The 19,718-nt window shown below is 34.9% G+C and overlaps 1 protein-coding gene across 4 annotated transcripts in view; it reads left to right on the top strand.

The window, feature by feature from the left end:
* The window catches only part of LOC128983058 (uncharacterized), a 118,654-nt gene that overhangs the window by 88,411 nt on the left and 10,525 nt on the right, over positions 1-19,718 (top strand). For all 4 annotated transcript variants that reach the window (XM_054402211.1, XM_054402219.1, XM_054402202.1 and 1 more), the window contains exons 7-9: positions 7,191-7,417; positions 11,178-11,423; positions 12,265-12,382. In XM_054402211.1, the coding sequence (XP_054258186.1) occupies positions 7,191-7,417; positions 11,178-11,423; positions 12,265-12,382 (591 nt within the window). The remainder of the gene's footprint in view (positions 1-7,190; positions 7,418-11,177; positions 11,424-12,264; positions 12,383-19,718) is intronic.

Genomic DNA, 19,718 nt, shown 5'->3' with positions numbered 1-19,718 from the left:
TTCCCTGTATATGTTGGAAACGGCTGTACACTGCCGGTTTCAACATAAGCCTATCCAAGGCACTGCTGTGCACAGCCACGGGACTAGAGCAAGGGAAAGTTTTCGCACTGTCCAACACCGAACAGCTGCATTTGAGAAACTTCCTTCTCAAGTAGGTGTCAGACTCCTCAACTGTCTTCCTGAAAGGCTTAAAAGTCTGGAAAGTTCCCTTCTATTCAAAACGAAACTGAAGCGTGACTTAATAAATCAGGCATTCTATTCGGTGGATGAGTTCACTGCACACCGTTGGAGTTAAGGGCCACAGTATTATATTCCCCAGGGGTTATGAGTTAAATATTTTAAGGTTTTCTTGATAAATGTATAATGTTTTTTTAGTTTTCCTCCATTTCTTAATGTATTGATTAATTTGTTTAAAGTTAAATTTAATATAAAGTGTAATTTTATAAAATAACCCCTATGTAATTATAAATAATAGAATCACACAATGTAAAAATGCTACACAATGTAAAAATTGTAAAGAGCAATAAATAAATAAATAAATAAATAAATCCTTGAAGCACAGAGGCCCTGACAACATCCTTCGGACATATAAATCGTCTCCATCACCAGCTCTGAACATCGGTGTCCCCCAGGGATCAAACCTTGGGCCCATCCTATTCCTGTTATACGTGAATGACTTGCCTGGCTCCATATCATCTGGAAATTTATGGCTTTTTGCCGATGACGCCTGTCACCTAGTCCCAAGCCCAAATCGAAACATCACGGTTGAAAACGCCCAAACTGGCTTGCTTGAAATGTCAACTTGGTGTAGCAAAAATCATCTGGTCCTAAATTCTAGTAAAACCAAATTAATGGAATTTTATAACAGGAAGAAGCCTGAACCACCTCCGATATTGACCTTGGACGGGGTGCTACTTGAAACCTGTAGTGAAACCAAATACTTGGGCCTACACATTGGGGAACACATGTCGATGCAATAGCGCCCAGACTGTCATCTGTCACCTACCTGCTGTTTAGACTTCAAAAGCTGGTTGACATCGAGATTCTCCTTAAGGTTTATTATGGCTGTTTTCATAGCATAATCTCATATGGTTTGGTATTTTGGGGTGGTTGTAGTGAGGCAAAACGCATCTTCATCCTTCAAAAGCGTGCAATTAGAAGAATATGTTGAGTCCATAGACGGACACACTGTAAACCTTTGTTCCAAGAACTGAACATCCTCACACTTCCGTCCCTCTTTATATTGGAATCCGCATTGCTTGTTAAGAAGAACCCCAATATTTTTGTAACAAACAGCATGGTCCACAATTACAAAACAAGAAGAGCAACAAATCCACATGTACCTCAAGTAAATTCCACCCTTGCAAGCAAGAGCCCTTACTTCAATAGTATAAAAATTTACAATAAATTGCCTCAGTCAGTACATCACACAAGAGCCCTCTATCAACAAATTCAAGAACCTGCTAAAAACATTCTTAAGTCAAGTGGCCTACTACAGTGTAGATGAAATATATGTCTAGGCCATGTACAATCTTGAAGAGGAAATGAAACCATCTATATAAATTAATATGAAGAAATGTATAAAAACCTGACGACCACGTCGCTGATGCGATACCAGTGAAAATTATAAAAAAAAAAAGGTCCAAGTATAAATTGGATGCAATTATTCCTTAAACGCAATAAGAGGTTTGAGATTGCGTAATCGTCAATCGTCTTAAAAGTGTTAAATTTTTAATTACTAAACATGCATTTGAAGATGTGGAATGTTTATTAATTTTCTTCACTGTCAATAATATTATGCCTGCTTCGGAAATGGGAAGCTGATTTGCAATTTCGACTACATCTTGAGCAAACAAAACCACCTACCACATACACCACTTTTAGCTGAACCAAACATATATATATTTTTCAAAGGTATTATACTGTACGTGATAACAAAAAAATTTCTACTTTTAAGAGATTTTTTAGTGCTGGTGGCTGAGGAATAACTTTCTTATTGTTCCAAAAGGCTTGGGACCTTACTGTATTTCGTTTTATAATGTAGAAGTACACCAATTGCAGGAAACGATGATGTCTGGCATTTCAATGTCTCTAGGAAAGACATTTAGTTTTTCATTAGGCCTAATATAATGGACAACTCATTGTTTTTTTTTTGGAAAATCCAAAAATGTTAATTTTTAATACCCATTGATTATGCAACCTGAACAGGTGACTTAAGCAGTTTAAAAATAATGATTGTTCTACTTTTGATTGTTTCAAACAGTTTTGCTTATCATAAAACTTCAAGTAATTAATAAATAACAAATTAAACAGTCACTAAAAATCATGAAATAATTTATTTTTGTAAAAAAAATACAACCGACTTCAAATGCTCTAAAAAGAATGAAATAATTTCAATAAAGTAAACTTTTGTATTAGTCAAGCTCACGTATTTCAAGTCTCTAACTGCAAAAATATGAATAAAATAAAAGATATTGAGAGAGTATTTTTAAAATCAATAAATTATCGCTGGATAACATAAATATATAAAAAAACATACTGAACTGTTTTGTTTATATATCAAAGGAAGTATTTTCGATTTTCTTGTATTTTATGTTTACTTCAGAATGATTGCATAGTAAAAATAACACACACAAATGTTCTACATGAATAGGAAAATTATTTATTTTGATATTATGATAGGGAAAAGAAGCTAGTTTAAAATTAAAACGTTACTTTTCCAAGTTAGAAATATGTAAATACATTTAGTCCAGTCAATAAAGGGATTGTAGAGGACATGGAGAGGGGGAAATTTTTTTTCTGCGGGAATGTGTTCGGGGTAGTTAGAAGATAAAAATACCAAAAGTCCCCGCCCCTGGCCCTGCTGCTTCAGCGGGGGGAGGGGGGGAAAGACCCCATTTTTTAGTTTTTTACTTCTACACTGAAAACCGTGCATCGTACGGAAAAAAGGAAATTACAAAAAGAAAGATGATGAAATTTTCTACAAGAATGGTTATATTCATTTCTTACGTATATGCATTAGTTTAAAAGATATTCTCAAAATAATATAAAAATTCTTCAATAAATTGATTTTTCACGCGTTTTTTGTCAAATAAGTTTATATAATCCATTAGCCTGTTGTTGTTTCACATCAATCAGGATAGAAAACAGGTTTTTGAACACTAACCTATATAATATAATATATCAATCGTATATATTGTGTTAAAAATTGTTTATATAAATTTAAATAAGTTATATATATTTGTCATGGAAACAAGTAATTTTTGCATAATTATTACATTAAAAATTAAACAGATTATGTTTGTAGCTATATTTTTCCAGGTTTATTTATATGAACTACCAAAACCAAGACTTAATACTATTGTTCATGGTCTCTCCATAATCCAATTCTTGTTCATCAGACTCAATATCTATACTGTTAATACTGTTCTATGAAATGGCAACCATACAAAGTAGGTATTTTAAAACAAGTGTGAATGGAGATGAGTGTAGGATGAGTGGCGCGATCTTGTAGTCTTGTTAGTGACTAAGACCGACTTATTCCTTAGACACAGCTGTTAATTAATAGCCCATACAGCTAATGGCAACTAAGGGACCTACAGTTTATAGTGGAATCCGAACCACATTTTTGCCTTGGCAATTACGAATTGGTCTAATTATCACGAAAGTACTGCGGATAGTTGTAGTACTCACCCGTGCGGACGTTAATCCACACCAGGGAGTATCGCATCCACCTTGCATGCCTATAAATATCCACAATTCGTATAAAAGGCGGGACATAACCGTATCTATATCATTATTATAGATATTTTGAGGTTAATGTAAATAATATTTATGCTTAGAACATAATAAACTCTTTAATTATATATTACCCTCATACATGAGCCCAAAACGTTTAATTTGAGACATAAATAAGGTCTTTCGGACAATTACTTCAAAAGATACGGCATGAAATCTAAATTCCAAGATGGCGGCAGTTTTTTCAAAATGGCGGCCGTTCCCCAACTGGGATTTCTTGGGACTTTGTGTGGGCCACTCAGGACATTGTTTTGAACATTTCCACCAATTTTCAGCCTGTTATCAATTTTGTCCGGGTCATAACCTAATTGCACTGGATTAATAAATTTCAACTATACAATATCATATACAAAGATAGTTTCTAATCAGAACTTCCCCCCCTCTCAAGGGACCGCCTCTAGTCAGTAAGATATTTATTTGAACAGAGACACCAAAATTATAGTAACCAGGAACAGTTAATCCCTTAACCAAGTTTTTTGCAAATGTACTCAAGATTATAACAGTACCAGACGGGCAATTTGTGCATGCAAGAAAATTTCCAATAAGTGTTCTCCGTTATGCCAGAACTGCTAAAGGATCTTTTTACATGAAATGCCCATTCTGGTGAATGAGGAAGATGAAGAATATACAGGCCTACGCCGAATTCTCACTTTGATAGACAATATTGAGTCTAATCAACAAGAATTGAATAATGGAAATGTCCTAGATGGTGGTTTTCAGTTCCAGATGGCACCAGTTTTTGGGACAGAAGTCGGACCCTCTCGTCCCAAGTGAGCCAGACCATGAACAATAATATTAAGTCTTGGTTTCGGTAATTGTTATAAATAAACCTGGACAAAAATAGCTACAAACACAATCTTTTTAATTTTTAATGTAATAATTATGCAAAAATTACTTGTTTCCATGACAAATATATATAACTTATTTAAATTTATATAAACTATTTTTAACACAATATATACGATTGATATATTATATTATATAGGTTAGTGTTCAAAAACCTGTTTTCTATCCTGATTGATGTGAAACAACAACAGGCTAATGGATTATATAAACTTATTTGACAAAAAACGCGTGAAAAATCAATTTATTGAAGAATTTTTATATTATTTTGAGAATATCTTTTAAACTAATGCATATACGTAAGAAATGAATATAACCATTCTTGTAGAGAATTTCATCATCTTTCTTTTTGTAATTTACATTTTTTCCGTACGATGCACGGTTTTCAGTGTAGAAGTAAAAAACTAAAAAATGGGGTCTTTCCCCCCCTCCCCCCGCTGAAGCAGCAGGGCCAGGGGCGGGGACTTTTGGTATTTTTATCTTCTAACTACCCCGAACACATTCCCGCAGAAAAAAAATTTCCCCCTCTCCATGTCCTCTACACCCCCCTTTTGAGCCTTCATTGACTGGACTAATTATAATCTTTTTAAAGATACTCGTTAATATCACTATAAGATTATAATCACCTTTAGTTATAGATAGTCATCTGCAATGTGGACATCCTCTTTAAATTTTGTATCAAAAATCATCATAGAGCCGCGCCGACTTAAAATACGTGAGCTTGACTAATACAAAAGTTTACTTTATGGAAATTATTTAATTCTTTTTAGAGCATTTGAAGTCGGCTGTATTTTTTACAAAAATAAATTATTTGTCATTCTGGCTCAGATGGTTCATCTATTAGTAAACAAATATATTAGATAGTATTAATGTTAAAATATCTTACAATTTAAAGAAAACTTTGGCTTGTCTTATGCTGTACAGTACTGCTTGCCCTATTTAAGTAAGTAAAAAAAATGTAAAGGATATCCATTAAAAACCCCTTTTTTTGGTGAATTTGTAACCAAACTAATTAATAACCCTGCTGCAGCAAACCTGCAGACTAACCGAATTTCCATTTGCCTGATTTCAATTAAACCATTTCAAATAACATTAGGTTTAACAAGCACCTAGGTTTGCTGCCTACAGGGTAATAAAGTGTGTTTTTTTTATAAAATAATAACACAGTAGCTTGGTATAAAATAAATAGATTGGTCAAGTTTGATCCAAATATATGCATAAACAAGCAAATTACAACAGTCTAGTTATTCTCCATAAGAATAACATGGAAATTTTTAATTTACAATTTTCTCCATAACCAATAACCATACAAAAACACTACAACATACTGAATTATTTGTTTTTTAAGCTCTTAAAAATGGCCTAAAGGAAATTTGGGTAATTTCATGTTTTGAGGGTCAAAAATGAGAAAAACCAATTTTTACCCCATAAATCCCCCCATAAAACCCCGTTCCCATAGTCCGATCATGGTGGTTCGCGAACTCGTTCAAATAAACGTAGGTTTACACGTTTGTACCAAATTTCATCGAAATCGGATATTTTTTGCTTTAGTTATCGTGCTAACGGACACATATATATATATATATAAATATATATATCTTTCAATATATATATGAATTTGAACGGATGGTATTTTTGGCTTCTAGGGACATCAAAATGAAAAAGTAAATCGGTCCCGGGACTAAGCCTAACTATGAGACCTACGGTAATAGCTTATTCCCTATAGGGAAATTCGCTAATATATAAATATATATGAATTTGAACGGATGGTGTTTTTGGCTTCTAGGGACATCAAAATGAAAAAGTAAATCGGTCCTGGGACTAAGTCTTACCACGAGACCTACGGTAATAGCTTATTCCCTATAGGGAAATTCGCTAAAAACAAAACTTATACATCTAAATGTTTTTCGCAATTGGTTTTTAAACTTCACTAATCAAATTAAAAATAAATTACACTGTAGAAAATGTAATCTACTAATTAAAAATTATCTGAATGTTGTTTTTAAAATTATATTACCATAGTGTGTTAAAGAAAAAAAAACTATGGAAATATAATCTTTAAAACACCGGCGTTTATCAGAAGTTACACAAACTTATTTTGTTGCTTCGTGTTTAGCAAATGACTTATCATTGGAAGATATAAATGGTATTTACTTATTAGATAAATTCTAGATTAATCAAATAAAGGTAATTCTATAAATTAAAGTTAATTAAAAAAAAAAAAAAATTAAAACATTCTGCGAACAAAGCGGATGTTAAAAAGTGTGATATGTCAGTGGTCACAATGCTATTTGAATGCTAAGGTAGGGTACACCACATGTGGTGGGGGGAGTGACGCGGCGGCGGCGGACTGTTTTCGCCTACCAGCCGAGCGTGATCCAGTTAGACTATATACATATATATATATATATGTCTATATATATATAGACTATATACGATTATGTACATCGATGACAAGACATACATGGACCCCAACACCACTACTTGGTTGATATAAGTTACATAATTATTCAGTGTTCTTAAAGTCACTAGTTTCCTTAACACAGCAGACTTCTCCGTTCCTGTGGTATTTCTACTCTGCCATCCCTCGTGGCCTTGGACTGTCAGTCTTACTGGTGCCTGTGGGAGCCTACTTTGACGTCAGAGTTAGAAGACTGCTTATTCCCTCAGTCGCTTTTGTATTTCTCTTCTCCTTTCTTCCTCACAAAGAGCTTCGGTTCATTATCTACGTTTTCCCTATATTCAACGTCGCAGCTGCATATGCATGCAATAAGATGTAAGTAGTAATTAATACGTAAATATTTAGGAGCTTTTCTATTTAAGAAAAAATGTTTTTTTATCTTTTGTCATTTTAATCAGTTATACCTTTAAAGATACTGTTTAGAGATTCAAGACTCGTCGTTGTGTCATTGGATTTTTCTTTTATTTGAAGATAAAGAAAGCGAGGTGACGACTGTGTTACTATCTCACTCTCTCTCTAACTCTCTTTGTCTAGGGAAGTAAAATGCTGAAAATAAAAGGGAAGTAGCTGGCGCTACGATCTTAGTGTCGGCTGTTTTCACTGACCCCTTTTTGTTAGCACCAAGTTAGCAACTGGAGATTCAAAAACAGTATGTGCTTACATGTGTTTCTTTACAATGTTGAGGTCACGCCAAACTATCTATATAAATAAAATTACAGTTTTGTCTGTACATTGCTTAGAATCATGCAGTTTTTGGTTTTTTTACGTTTCATAGCCTAAGAAAGCCGAAACGAGTCTTATCTCAATTTCTGTCTGTCTGTCTGTTTGTTTGTCCATTCTGTGATTCCGTCTGTAACGCCAAAATGTCATTTTACGCGGCCTACTCCTAGAAAACTAGAGTACCGATCAAGGTTCTAATCATTTTTCTTTATTTACTGGATTGGTGAGAGTATCTTTGGCTATAAAAACATGGCCTCGCTTCTTTGAAAACAAAATAACGAACCATAAAAAATCCAATTTTGTTAGATTTTTGTCAAATTTTCTCCCAATGTTTACTATTACATTTGATGAAATAACGATAAGCTGATGGATTAGTTCTCACTTCTAGCTGTCACTGATATGTTTATATTAAAATTTGTTTACAAATACCGCAACCATTTCCCATCAAGTTTTGTTAGCACATCCAAACCAAGTGAGATTAAAAACGTGCTTTACTTAACCGGTTTAATTAATCACAAGTGCAACGATTGTTCTTGAGTTTTGATAACCGGGGTAAATACCGTGAATCTGTGTTGTATTAGTGCTGGGAAACTTACATTTTATTAATCATCGTCACCAATAGCTTACAAAAAAGGTTTCCACTCATTGACGGCGCTTCAAGGACAGTAAGTGTTAAGTGCAAAGTAAAAAATCACAACTGCAGTGGGTGATCGTGGATGTTGCTGCGATCTTGGAAGATCTTTCTGATTTCGCTGTGATCGTAACAGAGGTTTAACTTACAGATGTAGCTAAACTCGCTTTTCCAATGTGTCACTTTTGGTTTCTACTTACTCACATTTCGACAACGATATCGGTACTTTTTCTACTTAGGAAGTAAAACTACACAAACGTCCAAAACCTTTATCATGTGTAAGCAGTGAGAGTAAATATACGGAAATGGGATTTGTACAATTTTGTTCAGAATATAAAGAACTATAACATACTAAATTTTTATCAAAATCGTTCGGGCCATTTTTGGGAAAATCTTATTTTTTCGTTATTTTATGGGGTTTTATGGGAAAATCCCCATTAAAAATCAAAATTTATAAAAAATGAAAAAAACTATCAAAACTGTAAGAACCATAACATACTATGTTAAATCAAAACTGGAGTTTTTTCTAAAATCCTATTTTTTGTTATTTTATGGGGTTTTTATGGGGTTTTTATGGGAAAATAACATAATTTACAATAACTTTCGAACCGTAATTTTTACAGAAATGGGATTTTTACCATTTTGTTCAGAATATAAAGAAGTATAATATTCTACATTTTTATCAAAATCGTTAGGGCCATTTTTGAGAAAATCCGATTTTTATGGGTTTTTATGGGAAAATCCCCATTAAAAATCAAAATTAAAAAAAAAATGAAAAAAAAACGCCTGGAGTTGTTTAGAGTGACAGAATATAGCAGTTCTGGCGGAGAACATGCCACTTGAGGTGGTTATAGTATACAAGTCCCTGAATGTAAAACCGCCCAGACCCCAATTTTCAAGGACCTCGGTCGACCGTAATGACGTCATCAAGATGGCGGCTGTAAGAGGATGCTGGATCGCCATGAATTGGTTATACAGTCGACCCCCTCTTAACCAACCTTTCATTAACCGATAATCGGATTATCCGCCCTTGATCGTAAAATATTACAGTTTGTGTTAACCGACCTTGCTTTGAGGGCAGTTCGGTTATCCACCGCTTTTTAGGAATCTCGGGATTTCCGCTCCCACGCTTGGCGATGGTAACCACGCTTATCTCCACAGGATGTGACTAAGAATAGATTTTTTTGTATTTATCCCAAAAAATATTGCATGTTGCCAGTTTGTCATCTAGCGCAAGCACATCTGTGCGGCAAAATTGTAAAGTGTGTTACGATTTTTATAACTGATTATCTTATCGCTAGAGTAAATAAAAATGTAACTTGTAGGGAGGGCAGGGGATGAGGGTTAACAACTCCAAGGTCAAGATCGTGACTCGAGCCTCCAGTGAGAGGCTATAAATAAACATCTTGTCTCGTAACAAAATGCGTTGCGTGTATCTTTAATTTCAACAATAAGTTCTGTACTGTATTACGATAGATTTCAAAATCATAAATTAATATTAGCCTGCAGTACCAAAGCTATTAAAATAAGAATTTTTTTATTGGCTTGCCTACAACTATAATTTATTCCACTGAGAATCAAGAATCAAGAGCTTTATTGTCATTGACCTTGTACAAGGAATAGACATAGTCAACAATAGAAATAAAACTAAAGCTATAAAATACAGTGGGTTCTAAATTAAAAATTAATATTAACATCAGAAACTAAATACTCTGTTATGCAGTAATATGGATTTTGGATGAGCCACTCAAACATTTTAGACTTAAACCTATTAAAAGGAACCTGTTTTGCCACTAGACCTAATTTATTAAAAAACCGTATGCAATTTATTTTATGGCAGTTATCTGTTTTGGCCAATCTATGGGCAGGGATATCTAGATTGGATTTGCCTCTTGTATTTTAAGAGTGTATACTCTCTCTACAAGTGAATTGATGAAGATTGGCTTTAGTGTAGAGGAGTATGTGAAAAATATACAAATTTACTACGGTCATAATATTATTAAGGTTTATAAAAAGAAGTCGACAGCTATCCACAGGGCCAGCCCCACAGATTGTTTGTATGACTTTTTTTTTTGTAATAAAAGAATTTCATTGGTATTCATTGGGTATTGGGAGAGTATTTGACTTAACCGTGTTTTGTGTTTGTTTGTGATTTTTCTATCAATTTAAACAAAGGAGGTAAGTTTAGTTTATTTTATAAAATATAATGCAATTACGACTTCAAAATAATGGGATTGCCCGTTTTAATCGAACTTTTGAGTTATCCGACGTAGGTCTGGTCCCATTAGGGTCGGTTAAGAGGCGGTCTACATACCCAAATGCCTAAACCGATTCAAATTTCATTAAAATCAGTTCAAGCACTTAGGCGTTATAACCGATTCATGGCGACCCAGCACCCTCTTTCGGCCGCCATCTTGATGACGTCATTATGGACGACCAAGGTCCTTAAAAATTGGGGTCTGGGCGGCTTCACATTATCTGTGTATATATTATCAGCATCCCAAGTGGCATGTTCTCCGCCAGAACTGCAATATTTTGTGCTACCCATCCCCACTAATATGTACTATTGTATCTATAAGGAAGAAGAACAAATTCCTTAAATATAACTATACAATTTTATACTCTTATTTTTAAAACCTCCACAGGAGTAAAAAATATCAGGTATGTTTAAAATTATTGTATGGGAGGTATAGCAACTGTGATGTGATGCATGCAATGCTACAGATGGACAGCCTCGCAGAAGTCACCTGTGGTCCGCTTGTTGAGGGTGGCAGTGGTGGGTCATGTGGCAGCCAACGCCATCTTCTCCTTGTTCCTGCTGAGCATCGCGGCTGTCAACTATCCGGGTGGCAAAGCCATTGCACGGCTGCAGAGATTAGAACCTGCAGACTTACCAGTCAATGTACACATCTGTAACCTGGCTGCTCAGACTGGCGTGTCACGCTTCACACAGATATATGACACTTGGAGGTGAGGACTTAAACAAACTTCTCTAATTGTATATAGTTTTTAAAGCTTTTATAACCAACTTAATACAATGGGATGTGGATAGTTCAAACGAAGAAGCACAACTTGAATTTTATACTTAAGGCAATCAAGGGCTTGAAAATTAAAAACTCACACTTTCAATTGCACAATTGTAATCCTACTAATATTATAAATGAGAAAGTTTGGATGTATGGATGTATGGATGTATGTTTGTGACAAGTGAACGCGAAAAATACTGGTCGGATTGGGCTGAAATTTGGCATGATGATAGCTCACATTCCCGATTAACATATAGGCATATTCTTATTTCAAAAATCCTTTCGGGCTCCGCCCCAGTGGCTCTGGAGTTTCCCATGTTAACCTTATGAGAAATGGAATTATTGAATCTTAACAGCTGTTTCAATTAAACAAGTTGGTTCTGTTCTTATTTCTTTTACATTTATGACAACAGCTAATTTGCAACCAAAAGGTGAGTAAGCATAGCGAACGAACTTCAACCTGGAGGCGAGTTAGCGTAGCGAACGAGCTAACCTGAAGGCAAGTGAGCGCAGCGAACGAGCTCCAACCTAAAGGTGAGTGGGCGTAGCGAACAAACTTCAACCAGGACGTGATTGAGCCATGCGAACGAGATAATCTTGAAAATTAAGAAGTTAAACGGGGCAAAGCCCGCGGGTTACAGCTAGTGAAAACATATATTCAGGTAATTAAAGGCATACTTTTTTATCTCGAGTAAACAATTTATAGATCGGTTTGCCGTTTCTTGATTTTACAAGCGTAAACATGTTTATCTACTTTATTTGCTAATGAAGTCATTGGTTTTCAGATACAATAAGACTGAAAACTTAGATGGGAGTCCTGAACTACTCAACTTTACTCATATGATAATTGAGGCTAAAAGTAGATTCTCTCCAAGTGTTAAACCTCTCCTTGATACTCACCAGGTAACATATAAATATTTTACCCTAATTTAAGTATTGTCTTAGCAAACAAATTCTAACAAAGTCCCTTGCATTTATACTTAGTACCTATTAAACTTTACAAAATTAAAATTTTTCTCTTGAGTATCATGTAATATGTGTACAGTAGATCCCCTCTTAACCAACCCCAATGGGACTGGACCTAAGTTTGATAACTCAAAAGGTCGGTTTAAACAAACAATCCCTAAAATCATAACAAAATGAAGTGTTATTTATTTGAAATTATATATTGTTTATTTTAAAGTCGTACTTGCATTATTTATATAATATTTTATTATGTACTTTGACTAATTTAATACAATTAAATTGTGCACATAATGTTGACTGTGTAGTGTATATTTATTACTGAATAACTTCACATACACATAAATAAAAACAACAACAAATAATTAACTGATCAGCTGGATTAAATAGGGACAGTCTTTGGAAATATGTATCAACTCTCCCCGCTTAAATTTCACATTTTAGAAGTTGATCGATATGCCTCCTCCACACAGTTCCGTCTTCCATTTTGACTTGGTATAAGAGGGTACCTTCTCTTCCAATGATAGTTCCAAAGCTCCATTTCCGTTTAGGACTTGAGTAGTCTCTAGCCTGTACACTGTCCCCCACTTGAAATTGTCTGCGTACAGCCATTGCACTTCTTGCTGACTTGTTACATTGAGGAAGCAATAATCCTAAGTGCGTTCTTATCTCTCTTCCGTACATTAAACTGTAAGCATTTGATCCGGTTGAGTTAGGGGATTGACGAAGTTGCATGAGAAGCCTATATAATTTAAGATCTAGTTTACCTCCTTCTTCTTCCATTGCCTTTAATGATTTCTTTATTGTTTGAACATATCGTTGGGCTTGCCCGTTCGAGGAAGGATGGTACGGCGCAGTAGTTTTGTGCACCACACCATTAGCAGACAAGAACTGTCAGAATGCGCTAGAAGTAAACTGACTCCCATTGTCTGATACTAGAACTAAAGGTAGACCGAATGTAGCAAAAGTTTTCCGAAGTTCCCTGATACACCATTCTGTAGACGTGTTTTTAGTTGGGATCACTTCGATCCATTTGGTGAATGCGTCTACAATAATGAAATACCATTGTCCTTGCATTGGGCCAGCAAAGTCTATGTGTACTCTTTCCCAAGGTCCTTGAGGAGTCAGCCATGGATGATTGGGTTCATTAGCAGGTTGGTTTTGTTTTAAGCGGCATTGTTTACAGGTGCGTACCAGTTATTCAATGTCCTTGTCGATGTTTCTCCATGTGCAATAGCTTCTAGCAAGAGCTTTCATTTTATCCATACCTAGATGTCCAACGTGTAGTTCTTGAAGCACAGCATGGTGAAGAACTTGTGGTATTATTACCCTATTACCCTTAAATATACACCATCTTGCAGCGTCAATTCATTGTCATGAAAACCCAGATGTTCAACAGACTACCCTGTCTGAAGGACACGTAGCACTGATTGTAGGAACTTGTCTTCAGTAGTTTTTCTAGATATCATTTGACTGTCTACTAGAAACGAGTCCAGCTGGCTGATTTGAAATAGACTACAGTCATCCACATGATTGATTGAAGTGTGTTCAGTTGGGAATCGTGATAAAAAATCAACATTCGCATGGTCTGTAGTTTTCCTGTATTCAATTTGATAGTTGAATCAAGATAAGAAGTGCGCGTAATTGAACAGCCTCGTTGCTGAGATTGATGGCAAAGTCTTGTTTGGATGAAATATTGATACTAACGGTTTGTGATCAGTCACTAGAATGAACTTACGTCCGTAACAATAGGGGAAAAACTTTTTGAGGCCCCAGTATATCCCTTTTGCTTCTTTGTCAATCTGACTGTATTTTTGTTCACATTTAGTCAAGAGTACGTGAAGCAAAACCAATAGGCCTTTCAGTTCCATCACTGTATCTGTGAGAGAGAATGGCCCCAAGGCCCACCGGTGACGCGTCTGTTGCAAGTACTAAGGTAAGATCTGCATCATAGTGAACAAGTACATTGTCACTTGTTATCTCTGATTTGACTTTCTGGAAACTCTCTTCACATTTAGTTGTCCATATATACTTTTTCCCATTCCGTAGCAGAGTGAAAATTTAAAAACGTACGTTTTCAGCAAAAGCACTTTGCAAATTCTTTTCCCCTCTTTCAAAACTTTTATTATTATTTTTATTTCATAAACATTTGAAGTTTCATAAAATGTCCATGGTAACGCAATATCTTTGGTAGTTTCTTTTTAAAAGAGCATCTTTAGTGGAAAAACGCAAAATCCTGTCACGACCATAACGGACGTTTAAATGAATATTAAAAATAGTTAATATTATTTTTATAACTATGTTTTGATATAAACTTATTTACTTTTATGACCATTATACAATAAAAAGGTCACTGAGCTTTTGGTATAATTGGTTTTTCTAGGAAAAAATAAAAAAAAACCCAAAAAATTGAAAAAGCCAATAAAATCTTTTTAAGTTTGTATAACTCCAAAAAAACTTACCTGAGACCCGAAAAATCGTTATGTTTGTATAGAGGTGTGCTTCTTTTGTGTATAAAACATTGAAATATGACGATATTTTAATTTTTGAAATTTTTATGATAGAAATCATAAACGTGATGGTCAGGGACAAGCGGTACGGTTGTGAATTGTCTGGAATAATCTAAATCTTTCTAAACAATCCTTCAATTATCCGGTTAGTTATAATAAAAATATGTGTTTCAATTGAACTAAACTGTTCAATTTACAATTATATTAAAGTTATTGTCACGACCAAACACACTATAATCCATAAGGCTGGATTGGTCGTGAAAAAACCCGCGATGGTCGTGAAACTTTGGTCGTGAAATTACGTGTTATTTGGCTCTGTTCTGGCGGTAGCCCTGCACCTCATGTTCGAGGATACAAAGTGGACTTCTAGGTTAATCTAGCAAATGAAATATCTTATAAACAAAAATTAACACCATGTCTACTTCATCGAATGACTACATACGGTCATGGACACACCAAAATTACAAAAAACACAATCTTTCCTTTATTAATCTTGTAATTCCTCCTTTCAACTCGAAACGACCGGCACTACAATCCTGACGTACACCCCGAACTAGTCTCTAAAACCAACTGACTCCATCGACGCCAGGCTTGCCACTGTCGTTCTCCAAAGTTGAAAATTTTTCCAAAATGGTCGTGACGCCAAATCGAGGGACAGACTTATTTTGTCATGGTAGTCAGTTTTTAATGACAATAAAATTATAATATGCTCCTTTTTTGTAAGTTTAATAACCATTGATGACATAAAAATATGGCTTTATATATTTCGGCATGAATAATTAGTCTAAAAACAGCGTGAAAGTTGGAAAATGCACCCTAGGGACACGTCATGGTCGTGAATTTTGAGACTTTAAAAATGCGAAAAAAATACCTAGAACCTATTTAAAACCAAATAAATGTGTGTAACATGTTGCCCCCGTCCCAAAAAATATTAAAACACATAATAATAAACTACAAATACAGTATCTACGAAGTAAAAGGCCAGGGACATGAAAACGTACGTTTTTAAATTTTCACTCAGCAGTTCATTAAGTGGGTAAAGGATTGTGGCCAAACTTTTAATGAACTTATTATAGTTGTTAGCCAATCCCAGGAACTTTCTCAATTCATTTACATTTTCTGGCTGTTTGCTGTTCACGATGGCAGAAATGTTTTCCTTTGTTTTGTGTAGTCCCTGAGCATCAATGGTGTGTCCCAAATATTGGATACTTGTTTGAAAGAATTTGCACTTGTCTCTGTTTAGTCTTAAGTTTTTGGATCTCATTCGCTCTAGTACAGTCCGTAGTCTGGTTAGTAACTCTTCTTCTGTCTTACCTTGAATAATGATGTCATTGTAAAAGCACTGTACACCAGGAATCCCCTGTAAGGTTTTGTCCAGAAACTGCTGCCAAAGGGAAGGTGCTACTTTGACTCCACACATTAAGCGATTTACTTTGTACATCCCTTTATGCGTGCTAAGTGATTGCATATGAACATTTTCTTCATCCATCCTCATATGAAGGTAGGCATTAGAAATGTCCAATGTGCAAAATAGTTTGCCTCCATTCATTTGGGTGTAAATGTCCTCAATTCTAGGAATAGGATAGTTTTCATCCTTGATCAATTTGTTCACTGTGACTTTGTAATCAGCACAAATGCGCACTTGACCATTTGGCTTGACAACAGGCACGATGGGGGTACCCCAGTCTGAGTGATCTACTTTGGTTATTATTCCACATTCTTCTAGTCTCTTGAGTTCCTTTTCAATTTCACTCCTTAGAGAATATGGCACTTGTCTTGGCTTCACAAATATCGGTTTTGCGTCATCCATGACCCTTAATTGTCCTAAATGATCAGGTATGACTCCAATTTTTCCATCGAATACATCACTAAAGTCGCTCAACATGTTTCCTAGACTTGATGTCTGATTCATTTCTAGACTTTTTATTTCACCCCAATCTAATTTGACTTCCCTAAGCCAATCTCTACCAAATATTGCATCGACATTTTGTTTGATCAAAAATAGTTTTCCGACAAAACTTTGCGTTTTGTACATGCAATTCACAAACGTTACACCTCTTGGCTTAATAGTTTCCCCTGTGTATGTACGAAGTTCAACGTTGGTTGAAAATACCTTTTGGGGAATTGACAACTTCTTAAAGTCTTTGTAGGACATATTGCTGAGGGCTGCACCCGTGTCTAGTTCCATTGGTACTGTTTTGCCCTCAATCTTCATGTTTACGATAAATTTGTCATTGCTTCTACTGTTGATGACATTAATGTGAAACTCATTCTCACTACTTTCTTCAGTTTCATATTCTGTTTGATGATTTCTGTACTTTTTTTGCATCTGCCTTTTTGTTTGCATGCATACACTTGCAATGTGTCCGTCCCACTTTGTTACACCTTCGACACGTTGCTTCCTGAAAACGACACTCATGTGCCCGATGAGATGGTGAACCGCAGCGATAACATTTTCCTTTGAGCTTTTCAAAAGCTGTTTTGAAATTAGGGCTGTTCGGTGAGGATTTCAGTTGTGTTGGCTTAACACTTTTTTCGTTATTATTTTTTACTTAATCTGATTCAATTAACTTTGTTCCAACGTATTATGGCTTACAGTCTTACTTTCTGATTTTGCAAGTTCCATTGCTGAAGCAATGTTCACTAAATCTTGATACATTCGTTTTTCACGATCTTGTAATAGTTTAGTTCGAATGTCTACGCCTTTCAACCCCCGGATAAACTGTAGTTTTAGAAATAGATCTGCAACAGATTTACCACAGCAACAATGAAATTCACAATTTACAGTCATCTTCTTAAGAGCAACTGAAAACTCATTCACTGTTTCATGTTCCATTTGATTCCGCGAAATAAATTTCTGTTGTAAAGCCCATTGGCTTGGCTGAGGATCCACGAATTCTTTCAAGAGCTGCACTAAGTCATCATATTGTTTGTCCAAAGAGTCCTCAGGAGTACAAACATCATAGAGTTGTTGATGTAGTTGAGGTGTTAGGGCATGTAGTAGTGTATATACTTTACCTTTAATATCAGGTTCTTGGTTATTTAGATACAAAAATACTTCCAGTCTTCTTATGGAGTTTGTGATAGTTTCTTCGGGGTGATATGGTGTGAAATTAATTCTTTCTGATGTGTTACATAAATGTGTACTGGGTGAAGAAGATGAAGAGGTGTTAGAGTTTTTCTGTTCAACAGCTAGCATCATTTCTTGAAGTGTACGGTAGTTGTAATCTGTAAATATTCATCTTCCATACTGCATCTGCATTCAATTTCTCTACTAAGCTCATCCAAATCTGTGCGTGAATCTATTTCATCTTGTATTTGTTTGTACTTTGTCCAGTATTTGGTAACAGTATTGAGCTTTACATTTAGTTCTGTCGCCGTTGGGTTGCCTTTTAATAATCTGTTTGCTCGTGTAAACTGGCCTTTGACCACCGTTCTTGCTTTGATTAGTTTCTGTAGTGTCTGTTCTTCAGTCATTTTGTTTTCCTCGTCGCCAATATTATGTACTTTGACTAATTTAATACAATTAAATTGTGCACATAATGTTGACTGTGTAGTGTATATTTATTACTGAATAACTTCACATAAACATAAATAAAAACAACAACAAATAATTAACTGATCAGCTGGATTAAATAGGGACAGTCTTTGGAAATATGTATCATATTTACACTTGCCTCCTATTTTTTGTATTGATAGAAAAGTCACAAATAAACACTTACCACAGTAAGTCAAATACTTTCAATGAAATAAATTATCATTCTAGGCAAGAGTCAATAAAAATTCTTATTTTAATAACTTTAGTACAGTAATATTATTGATGCTTTCCAAATCTATAGTAATACAGTGTAGATGTTTTTGTCGAAATTAAAGATACCATTTTAGATAAAGATACGAAAAAGCAACCATTTTATTACGAGACAGGACGTTTATTTACAGCCTCTCACTGGAGGCTCCAGTCACAACAACAATCTTACTTTGGAGTCTTTAACCCTCCTCCCCTGCCCTCCCTACAATTTGTGTTGTTTGTTTACTCTAGTTATAAGATAATCAGTTATCAAAATCGTAAAGCACTTAATGATTTGCTCATGCTACAAACAATGATGACAAACTGGCAATAATATGAAATATTTTTTTGGATAAATACAAAATTACTTATTCTTAGTCATATCCTGTGAAGATAAGCGTATGTATCCCATCGCCGAGCGTGGGAACGGAAATGCCGAGATTCTGCTCTTAAAGCAAGGTCAGTTTAAACAAACTGTAATATTTTACGATCGAGGGTGCATAATCCGATTATCGGTTAATGCGAGGTCTGTTAAGTACTGTAGGTAGTAACCTAATGAGTAACAAATCAACAAGTGAGAAATGCGTTCTCAGAGTATGGAATAAACTTAGTTATTAGAGGTGTGCTAGCCTGAGATTATCAATTGAGCCGAGCCATGAGCTTTTTCCAAGCCAAGCTTTTTTCTATCACATGAATTTACGCAATTAAAATAATAAGTTAATCAGGCCTAGTCAAAAAACTTTTTTTATGCAATTAAATGTTAAGATGTAGAGTAAAGTGAAATAACATTTTTTAGTAGATAAAAGGATAAAACAAAAAACTAAGTTATTGTAAATTTCACCTAATTTTATTTTCTTCAAAATAAAATTTTTTCTGGAAATTAACGTGGTCATAGATGAAGAATACAAGTGAATATTAAAATAACAAATAACTGTTCCAACAAAAACAAAGCAACTTATTAATTTGTTTAATACTTGAA

This window comes from Macrosteles quadrilineatus, unplaced genomic scaffold (genome assembly GCF_028750875.1).
Source record: "Macrosteles quadrilineatus isolate MER2022 unplaced genomic scaffold, UCM_ALF_1.0 Scaffold_1__1_contigs__length_201487025, whole genome shotgun sequence".
Classification (NCBI taxonomy): domain Eukaryota; kingdom Metazoa; phylum Arthropoda; class Insecta; order Hemiptera; family Cicadellidae; genus Macrosteles; species Macrosteles quadrilineatus.
Note: the sequence above shows the minus strand (reverse complement) of the source record. Positions and strands in the feature narration are given on the sequence as shown.